The following is a 19225-nucleotide window of genomic DNA, read 5'->3' on the forward strand; positions in this document are numbered from 1 at the left end:
GCCAGCAGAAAGCTTGGCACCGGATTGCAGAAGCTGAAATCCATCTCCAGTGCTTGGCTATTTGCTGGAGGTTGGTGCAGCGCGAGCAGCACACAGGGAAAAGACCCACAGGGCTTTGGGAACAAAACATCCAACAAAAAATGGCAGCTCCGCCTTGCAAAGTGAATTGTGGCTTGTGTGCTTAGCTGTGGGGCTGGCAGGCGTGACCCTGCTGCTTCCCCACCCCGTGCTCTCAAATGTGTCCATCCAGTCCCTGCATCCTTTAATGACAAGTGTTCCCCAGGGTGGCTCACTGGTGGGGACCCCTTGCTCAGCCCCTGTGCCCCCACCCTGCTGTGGGATGAGCCCCCAGGGGCTGTCGTGCTGTCTGAGCCAGCCACCCACCCCTCTGGGGCTGGGCTTTGAGGTAGTTTCCTATCAGCAATGTCCAAGGGTCTCTCTCCATCACAACAACAAAAAAAGGCAAGGAAAGGATGGGCAGAGCTGGGCGGTCTCAGCTTTGGTCAATATGTGATACTACCAAGGTAAGACCAGAGGGAAAAAAGGAATTTTCAACACCGTGGACCAAAGTTTGTGCATCAGCACATCCCATGCTGCCACACTGGCCCATGGCCTTGCTGGTTCCAGCTTGGTGCTTGGGGTGCTGGGAGCAGCTCACTGGGGCACCAGGGCTCCTTTGCCATGGGGCAAACAGGATAGCTTCAACGTGGCTGGGAACAAAGTGAGCACCCAAGATTCTGGGTGCTGAATTGAGCTTTAGGGGTCTGAATTGAGCTTTAGGGTCAGAAAGCACAGAGATGGCCTTTGAGCACCTCTGCTCAGCACAGGAGCTGCCTTCCATCTGCAGGGACAGTGGGCAGAGGAACACCTATGCCAGGGGCACGAAGCACCTCACCCAGCTCCTAGGAAACACTCATTTTAGGGTCTCCCTGGTGAAATGGGGCCACCCATAAGACAAACAGTGGGCCAGAGGGATGGGGACCACAGACCCAGGCAAGCTGCCAAATGTTGGCCAAAGAGTTTTATGGCTCTACCCATAAAACAATGCCCAGATCCCACCTGCCTCTCACAATCTCCAGGAAGCCAATCCCTGCAGCCCCAATCCACAGGGATGCATCAGACATCCCCCCTGACCACCGCAGCACCTGAGAACATCACCCAAAAGCCCATCCTGGACACAGGGAAACAAAACCATCCACGTGATGATCTGCCCAGGGAGAGCCACGAAGATGCTGCAGGAGCCTGGTGAGCGCACATGGAGCTGGCCAACAGGAGTTTATTTTCAGAGGTTCTTTCGTTTTCCCCTTAAAAATAAAACGAGCTGCAGGTGGGTGCCCTCCTGTTGGAGTGTTGTGGCTGCTCTGTGGCTTGGAGGGCTCCTGATGCCCACCACCAGCCCCAGCCCACATCACTGGTACCACTGTGGTGCAGGGTCGCTCCTAGTGACAGGCTTTCATCCCTGATACGTACGGGGACTCCTGGGGCCTGCAGTTACACTCCTGCTGCTCTGGGTAATCTATGAAGTCTGGGGCAGGCAGACCCGAGAGGATCATCAAGGATTTGTTCCAGATAGTGAATGTGGGGCACACTGGGAGGATGAAGGAGACCTCGAAGGTGTGAAGGTGCAGGGAGTTGGCCGGGTCGTAGAAGGAGAGCGCGTTGTTGTCGTAATCCAGGAGGACGCCGAGGCGCTTCATCTGCGGGTGAACCTCCACCAGCATCTCCTTGTTGTTGTGCCTCACCACGAAGTTGTTGTTGCAGCGGGAAAAGACCCAGGAGGCAGAGTTCTTCCCGATCCACTCATGCTTGGGAGCCGACTTGTAAGCCACACCGATGGCATACCTGGGAGAGAGGGGAAGCTTTGCTCAGAGACCTCACTGTGGGATTAACCCTAAACCTGATGAGTGCTGGGTTGTGTTTCACCAGCCTGTGCAGGCTGGATGCATCTCTGTCTGCTTGCACTGGAATACATTCCAAGAGCCTGAACCCAAAGATGGTGCCATCAAGGCAAGAGCTGAGCCTGGTGGGAATTGGTGAGGTCAGCAGGGGAGAGAAATAGGGATATAATGCTTCACCTTGCAGTCTGGTTGGAGCCATCTCTCAGCCTTCTTTCAGAGAGGAGACACTCAAAGAGTTCTACACCACAGCCAGCCCAATGTCAAATCTCAGCCATGACAACAGCATCCACCTTCCCAACCCCGAGTAACCCTGGACCTAAACCAGCCCATGAAAACTCAGGGGATACTGAGGGCTGCCAGGAGATGCAGGGAAGGTCAGGGGGTGCCTACCAAGTGGAGGAGCCCACCACCACCTCCCAGTAGTGGCAGCCGCTGTCGATGAAGACGTTTCCTGCCGCACCGTAGCACCCGGTGCCGCTGAACCTCTCAGGTGTGTGGCTCTTCTTCAGGGAGCTCTCGTCCTTCTCCATCTGCAGCCCATCGTTGGAGATCTTCAACTTCTTGTGGGCCATCTTGGGGTCCAGCTTAAAAGGCTGACCTGTTAGAAGAGGACATGTAGGTTAACATTTGCGGGTGTTGCCATTACTGTGCAGGCAGAATGTGGCAGCAAACATCTGCCCCATGAACCAAAGGTGCTCCTGGAATAGGAACAGCATCCCCAGCATGTATGATCCTGGTGCTGGGGAACACTGGAAGCCTTGTTATTGCACATTGCCCCGTTCATATGCCTCATTCCCTTGTCAGAAATGCTCCCTTTTGCTCGCTGTTAATGTTGTAAAATGCTGTGGCGGAGAGAGGGGATGTTTCCAGCTAATGGAAAAGGCACTGACGACACCATTAAGGACCGCGCAGCACTCTGGGCAAGGCATGCAGCCTGCCTGAATCCCTTAACGGATCCATACTCTATTAGCAGTAATGAGAGTTATACAAGCAGAGAGAAGGGAGAACAGACCCTTAAGTGCTGCCATAACAATATTGAATCACAGAAGAAGTGCAGCATCGAGCATGTCCCCAAGTCCCCATCAACAGCCGACACAGCTCGCTCCCTGCAGCGTAGGCTGCTATTACACTTTACAGGAAACATGCCTGAGGTTTTCCAGTGTTTCTCTGCTGCCAAACAAGGGCTGGGACGCCTGGAGAAGACAGCTTGGGCTTGGAAGCAAACCAAAGGCACTGAGTCCAGCCTGTGTTTGGCTGAGGCTGGAAGTGAGCATGGAGCCAGCTGGGAGCACACAGCCTTCCTTCTCCAACACAGACAAGTGTGATGGATTCTGCAGATCTTTCAGGCTGAAAAACACAGCTGCAATTCTCGTGTCAGGTTAGCAGCCCTCTGACAGCCAAACCAACATGGCTGTGTGACGTTCATTTGCACAGGTGACGTGACTCTTTTGGTGCTTTTCAGATCCCATCCTCTCGGCTTTTCAGATGCAATTCATGGCAGTGGGGACCTGATCCTGTCACATCGGTGTACAAACATCCTACAGAGCCTGGCTATGATTTTGAGAGGGGTTGATCTAGTGTAGCACAGAGCAAAGCAAATGGGGCAGCTGCTGTAGGACACCTTAATAGCTGAAACCCACTGCTGAAGACACTGCTGGCAGCTCCCACAGCACAACATCCAGCCACCCCTCCTGCTTTTTCAGCTGTGCAAACTGAGGCCTGGAGAGGCACAGCACCTGGCCAACGCTTCCAGCAGGGCTGTTGGAAAACCACGTCTTAGGGAGCACTGCAAACACAGCCAAGGCACTGTGCAGAGCTTTCCAGTGCAGCCCTGTAACTGAGCTCAGCCACATAATTCCCTTCTTGCTCCGGCAGCTCACGTTTATTTTCCTTGAGAAAATTCATTTATTCTGTGAAAAATGAGTGGGGAGGGCTGAAAGTAAAGCTGCAGACTGAGAGTGATCCTCTCCTCCGGCTTCTGCAATATTTTGAGATCTGCCTTTTCCCAGCAGTAACACAAAGAGGGATAAAAATACCCGGCTCCATCAGGACAGAGGCACACATGTCCTCTGGCCAGAGCTGACCCCTGTCTGAGGTCAAGCAGCAAAGAGGAAATCCTGGCTTTGGGCTTGTGGGACCAAAGAGAGGAGGGAGGTGGTGCCACTAGGACATGTTAAGGGTTAATGAAGCCTCAATGCTGGGGCAGGCAGAGCCCCCTGCCCAGCATGGACACTGCCCATCCCCATCCTGGGTGAACTGCTCAGTTCTCTGTTCACCTAACCAGCATGGTGCAAGGAAGGGACCAGCAGCATCACCAACTTTCCTTTCTTTTGCCAAAGCTTCATGGAAGGAACAAAGGCTGATGAGACTCAGAAGCCCCTGCTGACTGCCCTGAGCTCACCTGGGTTAGGTGAGCTCCAGCCGGGCAAATGCTGCAGCTGATGATATTAGCAAGCTGAACACTTGCTAATAATTAAGACCTACCCAAGAACAACCTCAGCAAAAGGTTTCTTCCTGTCACCAGACCAAAGCTCTTTCCCTCAGCTCTTCTGCTTGGGCAGCTTGAAAACACAGATTTAGTGGCAGCGCTGATGCTGCAGAAATCAATGTGCCCTGACACTGACCTTCTGTGGCAAAGCCATCTCTCCAAACATCGCTCTGGGAGCTGAGAGAGGGCTGTGAAACATGCTAATTGGCCCTGCCCGTCAAACTGCTGACACCTCTGTGGAGCTTATGGAAGCTGGAGAGTGCATGCTGTCTTCTAATTGTCCACTGGGAAAGGAGAGAAGCACGCAGCTCCGTGATGACAAGGGCAGCATCCCACACCAGCCTGTTCATGGCTGTCTGTTGGAAACTCTGGGCTATGGACCATTCTTCATCCCTAGATGGGGCTTTCTCCAGCACCCACTGCTGCAGGGCACAATCATCTACAGTTCACAGGGATTACAGCATCCCACTGTTTTCACACACAGAAATCCCAGAGCTTGATTGGTGCTGGATGCTCAACACCATGCAGCATCCTATGACCTAAGGTTTAGCAGGCAGGAAGAGAACACCCTTCCTCAGTGCCCCCTGCCCAAGGACATCAGGCAGGAGTGTGGCTTAGTGGCAACCCATGGTGGCAATGGGTTGGTTGCTCTTGGTGATCTTAGAGGTTTGCCCCTCTCCATCCAGCTGCAGGGAGAGGTGGGACAGGCTGCAAGGCACCCAAATAACACTGAAGTCAAGCTTCCACCATCACCCAGAAATCTGGCCTAGGATGATCAGTGAGCCCTCTTCATGCACACAGCCCATGAAGAATGACAGCTCTCTGCTCCAGAAACCCAAAAGCTTTACAGCACATAAAAGCAGGCAGCAACAGGGGAAGTCAGAAGACAAGCAGCAGGACTGGCCATCAGCCACCGGCCATTGGTAGCCTGAAGAGCAGCAGAGCTGCAGGCACTGGGACTGCTGCCCAAGGAAGGAGCTCCTCAAAGCCACAGAAACACAGAATAATTTGTGTAGTGCTTCAGGCAATGCCCGCTCCGGATTTTAACAAGTGCAGCAAGTTGCTGCAGACACATCTGAGCAACAAGGGGACTTCAAAGGCCGACTGGGCACTGATTTATTCTCCTAAATGGAGTTCAGCTGGCAAGCAGAGCCCTCAACACTGTGCCTCTATCTCTAGCGAATGACACTTGGCTAAAAAAACCCCAGAGCGAGCTCTGTCCCCGGGGAGCTGTTGAAGCAAGAGCCTTTGCTCCCCTCCGTGCTGCTGTGTCACACCACCGCTTGTCAAGTCCCCAATTCCTTATTTCCACAGCAAGCATCTTTCAAGGCACTGAGAAAGCTCTTAAAAACAGCAGCCGTGGGAGGGATGCATTGTTAATAAACAGCACAGAGCGGGATTGGAGCCTGCATCTCAGCAGCTCCCCCCATCCCCATCAGTGCCCTGACTCCACTTCAGCTCATTTTGTTTAAGGTTGCACTGGTTTCGCAAAGAAAATGAGGAGGTGGAGGCAATAAATCATTTCAAAAGCCTACTCAGAGCTTTCAAAGCCTTGAGTGATTGCAGCGTCACGGAGAGAAGCCTGAAGGAGAGCTGCACTTGCTGGGCTGGAGGGAATGGCTTTAAGCTAAAAGAGGGGAGATTTAGGTTGGATGGGAGGCAGAAATTCTTTGCTGAGATGGTGGTGAGGCTGCGCACTGCTGCCCAGAGATGGGGCTGCCCCATACTCAGAGTTGCCCCAGGCTGTGGGTGAGCTGTGAGCTGGTGGGATACCCAGCTCACGGTACAGGAGTGGGACTGAGTGGGCACTAAGATCCCTTCCAACCCAACTGTTTTGTGATCCTATGAAAGCTGCACCCTATGAGCCCCTAAACCCCAGCAGAGCTGACTAGCACACATTGGGTGACAGCAGACCACAACCCACAGCACTGAGATGAGTCCCACGGGGGCAGGGAGGTGATGCTGGGGACCACTGCTCCATTCCCTCCCATACATACTGTTGGTTTTGAGCCGGGCAGGCTCACTGTTCCGGCTGCCAGCCTGGTTGATGGCCTTGACCAGGAAGATGTAGCGGGTGCCGCTCTGCAGCCCGTGCACGGTGTAGTGGTTCTGCTTGATGTTGGGGACGATCATCCAGCTGTCCATGGAGTTGTAGAGACCTGCCATATAGGAGAAGGGGATTATTCCTGGGTAAGGGAAAGGGCTCTTTCTGGGAATAGAAATGAATTAGGAGATTGCGGAGGCCCCAAGCCCTAATGCTGCAGGGGCTTGTTTGGCAGATATACTGAAAACACTTGAAATAGTGCTGTATTAATAATGGAGTGCCACCTTGCAACCCACAGCAGATGTTTAAGGTCCCTTCCAACCTCAGCCATTCTGCGATTCCATGACACGGTGCTACAGGAAAGGAGAAAAGCAGTGTAGTGTGCAGCAGGTCCCAGGGCGAGAATGACCTTCTGAAGGCAAAGGGAGCTGCGAGTTCTGGGGGCAACAGCTGAGCTAGCACCAAGGGGCTGTGGGTGTCAATGCCCCATGGAATCCACTGCAGCCACAGATGATCCAGGCTATCAGCAGCTCTGGGGCTGATACTGCAACACGGGAGTGCTGCCTTCAGCATAAGGAGGATCAGTGATGCTCAACAGTAGGAGCTGGGGATGCTCCCTGCATCCAGCAGGTCTGGGGGCGAGGCGTGAGACGGCGCGTGAGGAGTGGGCTGGGAAGGCGTGCTGCTGGAGGAGGGATTCCAGCAACCTGTCATCCATGTGTGTGCGCACAGCAGTGCGTCGGGAGCCGGGAAAACACTCCACACCTCCTCCTCCAAGGCTCACGTGGGGACAGCACTGGGATTATTCCTCCCCCGTGGCTCGCTCAGCCAGAGCTTGCAGTCATTGTCAGCAAGGATTTGGTCTGAAGTACACATGGAAGCTGCCGAGGGGAGCAGAGCAACGTTATCTGAAGTAGAAAATCCAACAGCAATGATAGCGACGGTATCCCGCGGGCAGAGCTGCCGTGGCTGTTATCTCCCTGCAGCCAAGAGCCACCTTGGGATCCGGCCCCGCAAAGGGCAGAGCAGCTGAGAGATGGCAATCATGGAGCAATTCAGCCTCCAAAGCGGGTGTCCTTTTCAAAGCCACCAAGAAAGGCTTGGCCTTGAGGGCTGAGGGCTCCTCTCCTTGCCAAAGCTGGAACACATCCTTTTTATCTCAGCGTTTGTCATCTATACAAAACACTTGCGTCCTGCCAAGCACTCAGATGTAAAGGCAGCGGGCAGGGGAAGCTGTGCACGAGCAGCTGTGTGCCATGAGCAGGTACGTGCCTTGCTGGGAGCACACTGGTGCTCTGCTTGGTGAGCCCTGTGTGCTATTTTCATCACCTCTTCACGCATGGGTTCCTGCAGAACTCAGACTTTTCCGTCTCCCGGTCCTGAACATGTTATTGCAAGTGACAATATATTATTCATTTTCTGCTCCGAGGTGTTAACTGATGTTTTCTTTCCTCCTTCTTCGTAGAGCGAGTAAAGGAGGCCAAGGAAGCTACTGCAGACACCTGCCCCTTTGGGCTTTCCTTGCCACAGCGTGTCATTCCCACCTCTTCCAAAGCCCATCCCACCCTCAGGAACTGAGCACAGGGCTCGGGGCTCACACTGTCCATCCCAAGGGGTTGATCCCTTAGTGGGCTCTGATCCAGCCCTGCTCCATGCCAAGAGTGGGGCAAAGTGCTTCTCAGCCCCTTAATGGCTCAAAACAGTCCATGGTCCTTCCTCAGCTGGGGTGGGGATGGAGGCTGGGGATGCCTATAATCCTCACCAAGCTCTGAGAGAAGAGCAAAACATTGGAGAAAAGGTGTTTGTAGGAGCACAGGGCAGCAGGGTGGGGACATCTGGATGCTGTAGGACTGGGTAACCCCCGGCCAAGAGGAAATCAATCAGCATTTTCCACTCCTGGCTGTGGGGATACACATTTATCAGCTCTGGGAGCAGCCAGCAGGACCTGGCTGCAGCAGCTTCCTGCATGCAGCACGGGGCACTTCACAGCCTTCCCCAGCCTTCGTCTCCCTGTGGGGTTAGATAAGCTAATGGAAGCCCAAAAAGTCCATGCAAAGCATCTGGGGAACACATCCTCCAGCCCTGAGAGTCCCAAGGTACAACCAGGAGCAGAACAGCAGTGCATGGCCATCCTGCTCTCCTGAAGGCACCGCTCCAAGATGGACAGACTGAAAGATGTACTTTTGTGCTCCCATTAACACATCCATGCAAACCCCCTCATATCTCAGGAATAAGGTTGCATAACATGAAATCATGCCAAACAGTCCTTGGCTTTCTGACCGAGCCACTCTTCTACCCCACATATGTCCCTTTCCTCCAAGTGCAACCAAACCAGCTCCTGTGTTTGGCTTTTAAATAACATTTTCTGACAGTGAGTGATGAGGAAGACTCGATGGAGAGTGCAGATGTGCCATTCCCATCCTTGGGGGCTGCTGGGCCATCACAGCTCTAAGCCCTGCCCTTTCCACCACCTCCCTCTGCCATGGCAATCACCTGGTGCTAAAGAGCTGAGAGTCCATTCTGATCACTGTAGGAAGGGAGGAAATTAAACCACAAAGCCCAGCCCCCAGGCATCTCCTGCTGCTCCCCATCTGAGCCCCCAGCTGATGCACCAGGCCCTGCCCTCCCATAGAACATGAGATCTGCATCCCCACTTCTGCAGTGTCTACTTTTGGGTTGGGGGCTGCTCAATAAGCAGTGACTTACTGATGAAGTTGGCTTGTCCAGTGAAGATGGTGTACTGCAGCTCATAAGAGACCACGCTGAACTCATCATCTGATGTCCAGTGGACTGTGATGGTGTCATGGGAGGCGGTGCAGAGCTCCTCACGCACAGACGGAGGGTTCGGTGCTGCAGGGAATGAATTCAACAAACTGATGTTTCCTCATTGTTGGGCTTTATTTGCTCTTTATGGGGCTCACGCAGGGAGCAGAGCCTCATTTACAAGTCACTGAGTAACAACATCCTCACTTCTCCACAGCCCCCAGTCCTCCCCCTGGCTCTCCAGCCCCAGCATGGCACAGTAAGCAGTTTATTCCCATGTCTCCTTGGCTGTCCCCCTGCCCACCCCGAGGTCATCACCTCCTCCCTCACTGGTGGAGAGCAACATTTTTTCCCCACTTTCTGAACTCCTGAGGTGCCAACAGGATGATGGGAACACATCACTGCCTTGGGGACAACCCGGTGGCCTCTGTCCTACTATGGCCCACTATTGACCTGGTTTAATATCCCCCCCATCAGCGCTCAGTGGGGAGAAGGAGGCAGTGCTGGGGGGCAGAGCAGGGGTTATGTGCCTGTGTGCTCACCAGTGAGATAATCCAAACCCTCCAGCAGTTTCTTCTCTCTGGAAAAATCCAAGGCGAAGTTTTCAAAGGCGTCATTGAGATTAATTTCAGGAATTAGAACCTGGGAGGATGCAGTTGCCATGGCGACCCTGAAAGGAGAGAAGAGCCCATCAATCCGCATCGGGGTGCACTCTGCTCCCGACTCCTGGCTGATGGGAAGGGGGTGAGCAGCCCCACGGTGACAGCAGGGGACAGCAGGTGATGCAGCACAACACCCAGTGGAGTGGCAGGGATGGGGCATAGAGCTGGGGGTCCATTGCTGGGGGTCTCATCCCTATGCCCCATCTTGGCTCTCCCCACATGGCTGCTCCCACTGCTGTTGCTCCACTGGGGAGTCAGGCTGCATCCCTCAGCATCCTTCAGAGGTGCCACACAGCTCCTGCCCTGCCACCACCAGCAGTGCTATCCGAGGGCAGCACTTGGGGGACATAATGGGATCACTGCAGGATACCTCACAGCGGTTGGGCAACCAAGCTGCCACCCACCTCTCCGCCACATTCCGGGCTGTCTGCAGGAAGCGCGCGTGGTCATTCTCCTTCAGGATGTGCTCTGCCTGATTGATGAGGACTGTGGAGCGCTCCAGGCACTGCCGGCAGTTGGCGACCTGCTGGGCCAGCTTCCTCAGCTTCATCACCTGTGGGGTGAGCACAGTAAGGTGGTGGAGCTCAGCAGGATGGCCATGGGAGCTGGGAAAGCAGCACCAGAGTGCACCCCAACACAGGGCACAGCAGCCTCTGCTCCACACCCACCTGCAGCCCAATCATTCCTGCACAGTGCTGACCCACTCCAGGACCCTCTGACCCCTTCCTGTGGGGCTCCCTGGGGGATATTTACTGATAGCATCAAGCAAGCCACAAAGGAAGAAGCAAAAACAACAGGATTGGTGACAGGACTCGTGGGAGTGCCACCAGTGCTCAAGGGAGCAGAGAAACCCAACCAAATGTCACTTCTACAGGGGAAAAGATTGGTGAAAACCCCTTCAAAACTCCCACCACACAGCAAGAGCCGAGCTGAAGGAGCAATGTTCATCCCCAGCACTGCTCATGGGTTGCAGCTGTCATGTTTCTGCAGGGTGTACTGAATTAGAGCAGGCAATGAAACAGCCACAAGACTGGAGGTCCATCCCCACCCCCTGTGCTCCACGTGCCCACCCACAGCCATCCCACCCCACATCCCAGGGGCACAGCTGGTGCCCTGCACTGCTCACCTGCACACAGCTCATCCTCATATCAATCCCTCCTCCTGTTTTTCATCTCTTTAATGATAACCCCCCCACGCTGCTGCATCACCCCGTGCCCCCCCAGCACGCTGTCAGTCCATGCCCACAGTGCCTGGAACTCATCAATCAGCTGAGCTGGAATGCTGGGAGCTGACAGCACCTGCTGGAGCTGCTCTCCCAGGTGTCAGCGTTGTCAATCCCTCCTCAGCCAGCAAATCCCACTGATTCCATGCTGATACCCAGGCCCCTTGCAGGGCAGTGGGTTCCCAGCTCCAGAACCACTGTGTGAACTGCAGACAAACAGCAGAGGGGTGGGAAGCCAGCAGATGGGCTTAAACTGCTCCAGCTGAGGAAAGGAAGGGCAGGGGGCTCGCCTCAGCTAGCAGCAGGCAGGCATGGCTCTGAAGGTGGTGTGCCCAGGCACCAGCTCCTTCTGACCACCTCCCAGCACACACAGCAGAGCCTGCAAGTGCTCATCTCTGGGGATTCTCAAGCTCCACAAGCCTTGGGCTGCAGCTGTGGTCTGTGATGTTTGAAGGCAGAGGAGCTCCGGTGCATGGGGATGTGTCCCCACATGGCATCACCGCCTGCACTGCAGCCCCAGGAGCTCACAGCCTCCCCAGGGACACCAGGATCCACAGGTCTGTAAGTCCCCAATGGCAAAAGGTGCAGGGGGAGAACTGGGGCTGGTGTTTGGTGACCATCGCTTCGTGCTGCCTCCCTGCACAGCTGATGCTTTTTCCACTGTAAAAGAGAGGGGTTTGTCTGCAGAGCGAGCAGCCACCCGTGCTCTGTGCTGGGCTTCTCATTGGGAAGAGCAGCCCAGAAGTGGAGAACCCAAAGGTAATTCAACACGCTTCTTGTTGCGCAGTCTGAGCTCTCCCCAGGCAGCCACCAACCCCAGCTCTCTCCTTTCTGCTTTCTTTTTCTGTGCTTGTTAAATTCTCCACTGTTTGCAGCTCAGGCTCTGCTTAGAAACCACTGCATATCTCACACCTCCCATCCCGAGCAGCTCAGAGCAGAGATGCTGGGAGCCCTGGGGATACGCAAGGAGAACCACAGAGGGGTTCCCAGGGGCTGTGCTGTGCTCCCAGCTCACCAGCTGCTTATCATCCTCTCACAGTGCCCCACTGCCTCCAGCCCCACATCACACTTGGGCAGCTGGAATTGCAGCTGCTCAGGCACCAGCTTAGAGCTCACTAACAGCTGAGCTTCTGCTGCCGGTGTGGGGCACACGTGGGAGCCTCTCTGCTCTCCCCAGAAACCAACCTGGTGGAAAACCCATCTCTGTGTGCCAGCGCTCTGCCAAGCCTGCCTGTAACTGGACAACGTAGTCAAAAAGCTTTCGGGGGAGAGGGTGGGAAGTGAGAGGCAGACAGACAGATGGACCAGCAGAAGGCACCGTTACATAAAATATGTTTCCTGAAGCGGCTGGGATAAAAGCACACGTTTCCAAGCTTCCACTCCTGCAGAAGAGGATCCACACTGCCCGAAGGCAGCACTGGCTCTTACACAGGTGCACACGGGGTGAGCTGATCCCAAGTCCTTGAGTGTGGACACCCCAGTGCTGGGGTGGTGATACTCCTGGCAGGACGAGCAGCACAGCTCAGCTCTGGGTGCTGCAATGGGTGCACAGAGTGGGAGCCCAAAGAGCACCCAGGCTCAGTAAGGCAGGAAAGCTTGCCTAGGGCTACAATGCAGCACAGGGCTTGGATGGCCCTTAAATATTAATTCTACGTTATTATGTCAGCACTGCAGTGATAGAAAAGCCCTGAGGAAGCTGTCTGGGCTGATGCAAGCAACTGCAAGCCTGGTCCTTGCAGCAGGAGCCCTGGGAACCCACTTGGCACTTACCTTCGTCTCCTTGATCTTGACAGCAATGACCTGCTTACGCTGGCGGATGATCTCCATCAGCTCGTCGCACTCCTCCATCAGCTTGGCCTCGTGCATGGCTGTGTTCACCTGGGCAGGGAAAGCAAAGACATGCATGGTTGGAGCTGCTGGGGATGCCACCACGGGGCACTGCACTCTGAAAAAGACTGGGGACTACAGGTGGCCACGCTCCATCAGCTGGGATAGGAAGTGGGATGTGAACCCCTCTGGGAGCTCCTACTTCCATTGCACTAAAAGGGGGAATGGAGTGAGCACCCAGAACAGCGTCCTGCACTATGACACCTCCCTTGGCTGCTGGTACTTCTCCCTCCCTGACCCAAGTACTGATGGTTTGGTGGTGAAGGAATACAACCCGCTGCAGGGATCTCCCAGAGCTTAGAGCCTGCAGCTGTAGAACTGCCCTGGCCATGTCCATACCCAGCAAGGAGCTCCAGGAAGGGTCCTCTGCCCCTTGGCTTTCCTTCCCCTCCTGTAGTAATACTGCTCTGGCCTTCATTCCGAGCAAAGCAGCAAGGAAATGGAACAAAGCCATGAGCTTCCCCCAGTGTCCATGTTCCCTTCTGGAAGCTCAGCAGTGCTGGGTGCATAAGTCTTATCGGGAGCTGAGACAGGGACCCGAGCCCTGCTGCTGAAATCAAGCAGCCAACTGCAGGACAGAAATAGGATTTGTTCACGTTGTGCTCTCGGAGTGATCTCCAACAGCAGAGAACTGCGAAGCCAACCCTGAGCAAAACACATTTGCTACAAGATCTTTTTTAAAGCTGGCCAGCAGGTTATGCAATGGCAAAGTGGGAGACGGCTGACGGTCTGCGAGGATAACTCAGCTGAGAAAAACAGGATAATCTTCAAAATCTGCTGCGAGGAAGTTGGGGGCTGGGGGGTGGGAATAAGACCTATTCAGAGCAGCAGGAAGGCAGCGGTACAATCAGAGCTCTACATCCCCAGGAGCACAATACAGATCCCACCCCCACGCAGACCCTTCCTGCTCCCTCCAGAGTGTCTTCCCTGTGCCTCGGCTGCACCCCTCCATGGTGAGAGGTCCTGAGCACGGCAGGCACTTGTAGAGCAACGTGCTGATGGAGGAGAGGCAGAGCCCCATCTCTCAGATGCAGATGGTGAGGAGCAAAATGAAGCTCCACAGACAAACATTTCTTCCATCCCCCAGATCCCCCCTCCATGTGCAACACCGTGGGGAAATGACTCCAGATGGTGCACACAGCATCCCTGCACCCTTGTATGTGCACATCCCCATATCCTGCAGCCCTGAGTCTCTGCTTCCCTGCATACTCTTATCCCTGCAGCCCCATGTTTCTGTAGCCTCGCATCCCTGCATTGTTCCCATATCCCTACATCTCCAAATCCCCATTTCCTATATCCCCACACCCCTGCATCCCCACTTCCTACATCCCTGCATCCCCCATCGTTGCATCCCCCTGTGCCTTCCTGCACACCCACACCTCCACCTGCCTGGATGGTGATGCAGGCAGCTCTGAGAATGCACATGGGAAACCCCAGGGCTGCACTCTCCCAGCCAGGTCCCACTGCAGTGACTGAGAGTCAAACAAATCCCCCTCGTGTTCCCTCAAGCACTGGCAAAGCCCTTGGCCCCACAGCAGCAATCCCTGCAGCAGATCGGTGCCTTCGCTCCTTGGGAAGGCTCTGGTTCAAGGAACCCGCTGCTCAACTCAGCAACTGCAAAATCAATGGCCCATTAAGAAGTAATTAATTGCAACAGCCCCTTTCTTGTATCACTTCAGCAAACAAAGCTGCAAATGAATTTGCTATTAATTGATGTATGTACTTGGAGACAACAGTGAGGTATTAGCTCTTTTCTTCCTGCTGAAGGTTTCACAGGAGCTCACTGCCCAGCAGCTGCAGCCAAGGAGCATGACTGGCACAGAGCTCCCCTGCAAAAGCAAACAAGGGATGCACATCCAGACACGAGGGGCTTTGCAGATCTAGTGGTCAAAGCAGCAAGGTCAGCCGAGCCCCTTTCTTTGGTGGGATTAAAGGTGGTTTCTCTCCCTCCAGCGCTCTCCTGTAATCCCTGCACAAAGCCCTTCCATGTGCTGCTGCCATCAGCCCCACCTCTGCTCTTTGGCCCCAGCAAGCAAGGGAGATCACAATCACTGTCCTGACAGCAGGAAGGATGCAGGGAGGCACAGTGCCTCTGTTTGGGAGCAGGAAGGAAAGCAAGGCCACAACAGAGATGAGAGGACAGGCTGTCTGCAGGAGGGTGAGAGGTTCAGAGGATGAGAGACTCAAAAGAGCCATGACTGCAGCACCTCCTCCCATCCAATTGGGCTGAAAGCTCTTCCTTCTTCCACAGGGTACACCATCCCTGTGCCACAGGTGAGAGCTGCACTGCACTCCCAGTGCAGAAGATCACCACTGTGTGCTCAGATGCTCCCAGCACCGCTGCCCTTGTCCCCTTCCAAGCTGCAGCTGCCTGGCTTTGCTCCTGTGGAGGTGGGCTGCAAAAGCCAACAACATCCCCCAGGAAAAGGCACACCCCTGAGCCCCCAGATCCCTGCCAGCAGCTGTAGGCTTCACAACGCATCCTCGCCTGCACCTGCAGCAACATTGGTTCCAGGATCATGACTGCATTTGGCCAGCTGGGGGGATGGACAAATGGCCAGATTCTGCACTTTGAGATGCTGCAGACAATATTTTTTCAGCACTTCAGCCCCCATCAGCTTCCCCATCAGATTCCAACTGAGCTCCAGATGAAACAGGAACACATCTGACCCCAGGAGGACACTACAGGCTACAGGAACACATAGAAATATAAGGCAACAGAGCCTACAGATCTCCTCCCAGCAGCTCACAGTCACACCAACACCTTCTTCCCCTTCCCACGCTACAGATCTGTCATGGTTTAATAATGTTGTAATTTTGCTATCAGTATTCCACATCATAACATCATATAAAACATGAATAATTTTACTGAATGTGCAACTTACAGAAGAAGACTACATCTCCCAGAGAGCAACACGATGGGTCACGGGACCTGGACTCTATATTAACTCAGTCGCAGGCTAGACTGATGTTCTTTCGAGTTCTGGCGTTCAGGGCAGTGTGTGGGAGCCTTCAGCCGTTCGCCTAGATTCACAGTAGGCCTCTCGGTTACGGGACTCATTCTCTCTCCTATTTTGCTTGATTCGTTAGCTCAATTTTCAATTTTCAATTATATTGTATTATATTGTGTTATCCTGTATTTCGATATAGTATTTAGTAAATAAGTGTGCCTCCTTAGATCGTTGCCGCTGTTTTCTTTTCCTAATTCACTTTTTCCTTTCGGCCTAGGGCCCCTGTGGGGCCCACGGCCCCTGTCACGGACGCAGGTGGATTTTTTTCATTCAAACCATGACAAGATCCATGGGGAATCCTCCATCACTTGAGACCAACCTCTCCAAAGTGGTTCAGTGCAGGCAATGCCTCCCATGCACCCTTGTAGCCCATCCCATCCCCTGCACAGTCCCACTGTGGGAGGGAGGTGAGAGCAATGCTGTGCACCCCCCTGGCCTCAGCTGAGAGCTCCCCAGTGCCACGCGCTGTGCTCACTGACCTCCACTTGCTGGCAGATCTGTATCAGCTTGGCCATCTGGTTCTCCAGTTCGCTGTTGCGTTTAACCAGGTTGGTGAGGTTCGTCTCCAGGGTTTGCTGTGGGTCCAGAAAAGCAGGAGAGAAGAGAGAAAAAAAGACAAAGCAATGTAAGAAAAATGAGAGGACTGCATCCAGCAAACCAGGCGGTGCATCACCCAATGCATTGCCACAGGGAACAAAGTGCTGGCTAACTTTGTGCATGGGCTGCCCAAACCCAACAGAGTTTGGACAGCCCTTGCTAGCAAGCTTTGCCTTTTCAGAAGGGTACAAGGAGGTTTTCCACCTCGATTTCCAGCGGGGAAGTCTGCCTGTTGGGATTGCACGGCTGCATTTCTCCACCCCTCCTCATCTTTAGTTGGCCATGGGGGTGAAAGGCCGGGAGGAGGCTGAGGATGCCCAAAGTGCGCTTTGCTCTGTGCTCATTGGGCCTTGCAGCCATTCAGCGATGACAGAGGATGAAGAGCCTGCTTGCAAAGACGCCTCTATCCATGGACACGCAGTGGACCAGCACTTTGGGCTATCCATAATTCAAGCAACACTGCACTGCCATTAAAATCCATGGTCTCGCTAAGAGGAAACGCTTCCCAGCAAAGCGCTCTCAACCTGTTGCACTGCTTGTCGTGAAAGCGATAGCCTATTAATATTTGAAACTCCAGGGCTGAGAGAGGATCCCTGCAGTGTTTTATTCATAGCCAGCAAGAAAGTGCAGCCCCAGGCTTCCACCACGGCTCCAGCAGACCCGTAAACATCTGCACGCACGGGTAATTTGGGGGCGAGGTAGCCAAGACAGCTTGAATCATAGTCATAAAGCACAGGCAAAGCACTCATTCCTGAAAACCACCAGCTCCTAAAATACTCCCAGCTCACTCACAGCCCTGCAAATTGCTAGCCAGTAGCTGGTAAAGCACAGCGCCGAAACAGGCTGAAAAAGGCAGCAGTGCAGCTCACGGTGCCTTCATTGAGCTGAAAGCGCTCTGCACAGCAGCACCATGGTGATAATGCAAGAGCCAGCTTCTAGCAGCTCCACCACCACCTCTCTTCACAGCTCTGCACCATCAAACATCACCTCACCGAGCATCCCGCTTGCTAATTATCCCCCTCATCACTGATGAGGCTGCACTGATGTTTCAGCTTTGAAACTGCAGCCCGATTTCATGCTGGTGGAGGGGGGCACTGGGGAGGGGGGAGCAGCCCAGCAGCACGTCCCTCCGTTGGCACACCTGACTGAGTGTGGAGGTGCAACCTTCTCCTTCTGTTCCCTGCGCTGAAAAGAAGTAATATGTGCTAGGAGCTCCGTCTGCACCAGCTGGCTGTTTTGTAGGTATTACAAAAATTACAGCAATTACAGGGGGTTTGTTTAATTGGATCATAGCATGCTCACCATTTCCCCAAACATCCACCTTCTGGCTTGAAAGGCAGAAGATTTGGTTTCCCTACAACCTGGAGAAGTGAGAAAAAGAGAGAGAAAGGGGAACACCACCAAATGGATCCTTGAGCCAATGCCACTGCACGAGGGGAGAAAGTGGGCTGCAAGCACAGCAAGGAGCAAGGACCCTGCAGGGAGCAAACCCATCCTGCAGTGGGGATGCCCAATTGCAGCCAGCCCAGTGGGATGTGCAGGGAGCTCAGCAATCACATGGACCTGCCTTGCATCAGAGCTGGGTTTCCACATTCATCTTCATGAAGAGGCAGCCAAAAGCAGAGAACGTTTGCTCGGTGATTTATTTCGGGTTTTTTGTTGTTGCTCTTGATCATTTATAACTGTTTGCAATGGGACACGCGGCCCTGCCCCCTCCCACCAAACACAAACCATGTGCGTGCACCCAGGCACAGATGGGAAATGCTTCCCCCATGAGCCAGCATAGTGCAGAACACAGGGACTGCTCAGTGCACGCTCTGCTCCCATCTCTGCTCCCCACATGAGCACTGGGTGCAGTGTTTGCACTGAAATGTTGGTAGCAGCCCATCTCCCCAGTGTGACGCTTGCAAGCAACTCCCAACCCCCAGCAAAAAGTGAAATAAAACCAGGGGGAAAACACAATCAGCAAGCTGACTGCCTCTCTGCTATGGGAATTTCAGCAGGCAAAAGGACAAGTGACAGAGAGATGCCGTCAAGCCGCTCTGTGCAGCTCCTGCATGTGACACTAATGCATTTTAAGTTGCTTTGCAGCAACATGGAGCTGGTAAAAGCTGAAAAGAAGTGCCAGCTTTCCATGCCTGCCATCGGCCCAACCCGTAGGGCTGACCTAGAAAATGAAGCCATTTGTTCTGCTGAAAGTCTTGTCACTATCTCTGATGGTTCCCACCCAGTGAAGACACCACCCCAAGGCGGGCATCCCCAGCCTGTCTGCACAGCTGGGATTGGGGATGCTTGGTGCTTTCAGCCTGTGCTCACCACCATTACTTTGGCTCAGCTTATGATCACACTGCAACACTCTCCTTCCCAATCAGCCCTGCTGCAGCCTTACAGAACCCACAGGTGCCACAGGGATGCTCCAGCCCCATCCCCAGCCCTCAGAGCCCTAACAGCACTGCCCAGCCCTCTTCTTCATGAGAAACCCATTAACAACCCAACTTCCCCAAGGCCATCACATAAGGAGACAGTAGGGTGAGTTTTTGCCTTCCCACTGCCCAGCACTCCAAAGGGGCTCTCTGATAACAGCAGAGCTTGTTCACCCTGCTCAGGAAATTCCTCTCCTCCTTCATGGAAGATTTGCATTTTGGCAGGTCAG

At 54.0% G+C, this 19225-nt stretch overlaps 1 protein-coding gene across 4 annotated transcripts in view; it reads right to left on the bottom strand.

Annotated features, from left to right (window-relative positions):
• Window positions 1–1006: 1006 nt before the first annotated feature.
• Window positions 1007–19225, bottom strand: part of MID2 (midline 2) — a 47091-nt gene continuing 28872 nt past the window's right edge. For all 4 annotated transcript variants that reach the window (XM_015860187.2, XM_015860186.1, XM_015860189.2 and 1 more), the window contains exons 3-10: window positions 16455–16550; window positions 12848–12955; window positions 10260–10408; window positions 9736–9863; window positions 9137–9280; window positions 6384–6545; window positions 2289–2496; window positions 1007–1842 (exon numbers count right to left, since the gene is read on the bottom strand). In XM_015860187.2, coding sequence (XP_015715673.1) covers window positions 1440–1842; window positions 2289–2496; window positions 6384–6545; window positions 9137–9280; window positions 9736–9863; window positions 10260–10408; window positions 12848–12955; window positions 16455–16550 — 1398 coding nt within the window. In that variant the 3' untranslated portion in view covers window positions 1007–1439. The remainder of the gene's footprint in view (window positions 1843–2288; window positions 2497–6383; window positions 6546–9136; window positions 9281–9735; window positions 9864–10259; window positions 10409–12847; window positions 12956–16454; window positions 16551–19225) is intronic.

Source organism: Coturnix japonica, chromosome 4 (assembly GCF_001577835.2).
Source record: "Coturnix japonica isolate 7356 chromosome 4, Coturnix japonica 2.1, whole genome shotgun sequence".
Lineage (NCBI taxonomy): Eukaryota > Metazoa > Chordata > Aves > Galliformes > Phasianidae > Coturnix > Coturnix japonica.